We start from the raw sequence: 939 nt of genomic DNA, 5'->3' as shown, positions 1-939 counted from the left end.
ACATAGGTATTACAATACATATGTGCAATCGTATGAAACTTTATTGGTAGATGGAAAATGTGATGTGATCAGAATGGAATTTAATCGTTTTAAAGAAAAATGTGCACATAACATACGAAGAATGGTATGTGCAATATAACAGTACTAATTTGTATAATAATTTGTATATCATCTCACAAGTGTTCAATTAATAATAAGATCAATCTATAAATAAATTTAAAAACAATTGGCGTATCCTTTTCTTACTCACATGTTCGTAAGCGTTTTCTCTACTAATACGCGTATTCTGAAGCTCCTTCTGTCGCCATAGGCAACACATACACACAGATACGTGCATATTTCCATCCACTCTACCAAGCTTTAACCCTCTGTGTAGCCCCATCACTAATATCTTTCGCATATGTCCCTTTCTCACCTTCTCGCGTGCCACAGTCGCCGGGCCCACAAGCCTACGCCACCGAACAGACCGCGTCCCAAGCCCAGTACATACCAACCCCAGCTTCCTCACACACCCAGCCGCAAGCCGTACCGAACTTCCAGCCACAATCGCATGACCAAGGAGCACCCGCGAATTCACATAACCCCTTCGGGTTGCCACAACCACAGTCCCCGGCACAGATGGCGTACGCTCAGGCACAGCCCCAACAAAGTGCACAACAACACACACAGCAACTGTACGCGCCACCTGCGGCACCCGCGCCTGTGGTGGCAGAGGCAGAGCTGATCTCCTTTGATTGAGAGGCTCCCTATGTACAGAGAAAACTTGGTTTATATTGAATAAAACTTGTGTTTTGTATAGGAACGGGGGTTGCTATCCGATATATTTTTATTAATTAATGTATGTTTATTAACTAATATATTTTTATTAGTTAATATATTTTTATTAATTAATATTTTTTATTAGTTACTATATTTTATTAATTATTATATTTTTATTAG

The 939-nt window shown here is 39.9% G+C and overlaps 1 protein-coding gene across 1 annotated transcript; it reads left to right on the top strand.

The window, feature by feature from the left end:
• Positions 1-432: 432 nt before the first annotated feature.
• On the top strand, positions 433-738 carry SARC_17338 (hypothetical protein; the record flags this gene model as incomplete). The annotated part of the gene is made up of 1 exon (XM_014288565.1): positions 433-738. A coding segment is annotated over one exon (306 nt), but the record flags the coding sequence as incomplete, so codon positions are not given.
• Between the last annotated feature and the right edge of the window lie 201 nt (positions 739-939).

Source organism: Sphaeroforma arctica (assembly GCF_001186125.1).
Source record: "Sphaeroforma arctica JP610 unplaced genomic scaffold supercont1.10443, whole genome shotgun sequence".
NCBI lineage: Eukaryota > Ichthyosporea > Ichthyophonida > Sphaeroforma > Sphaeroforma arctica.
Note: the sequence above shows the minus strand (reverse complement) of the source record. Positions and strands in the feature narration are given on the sequence as shown.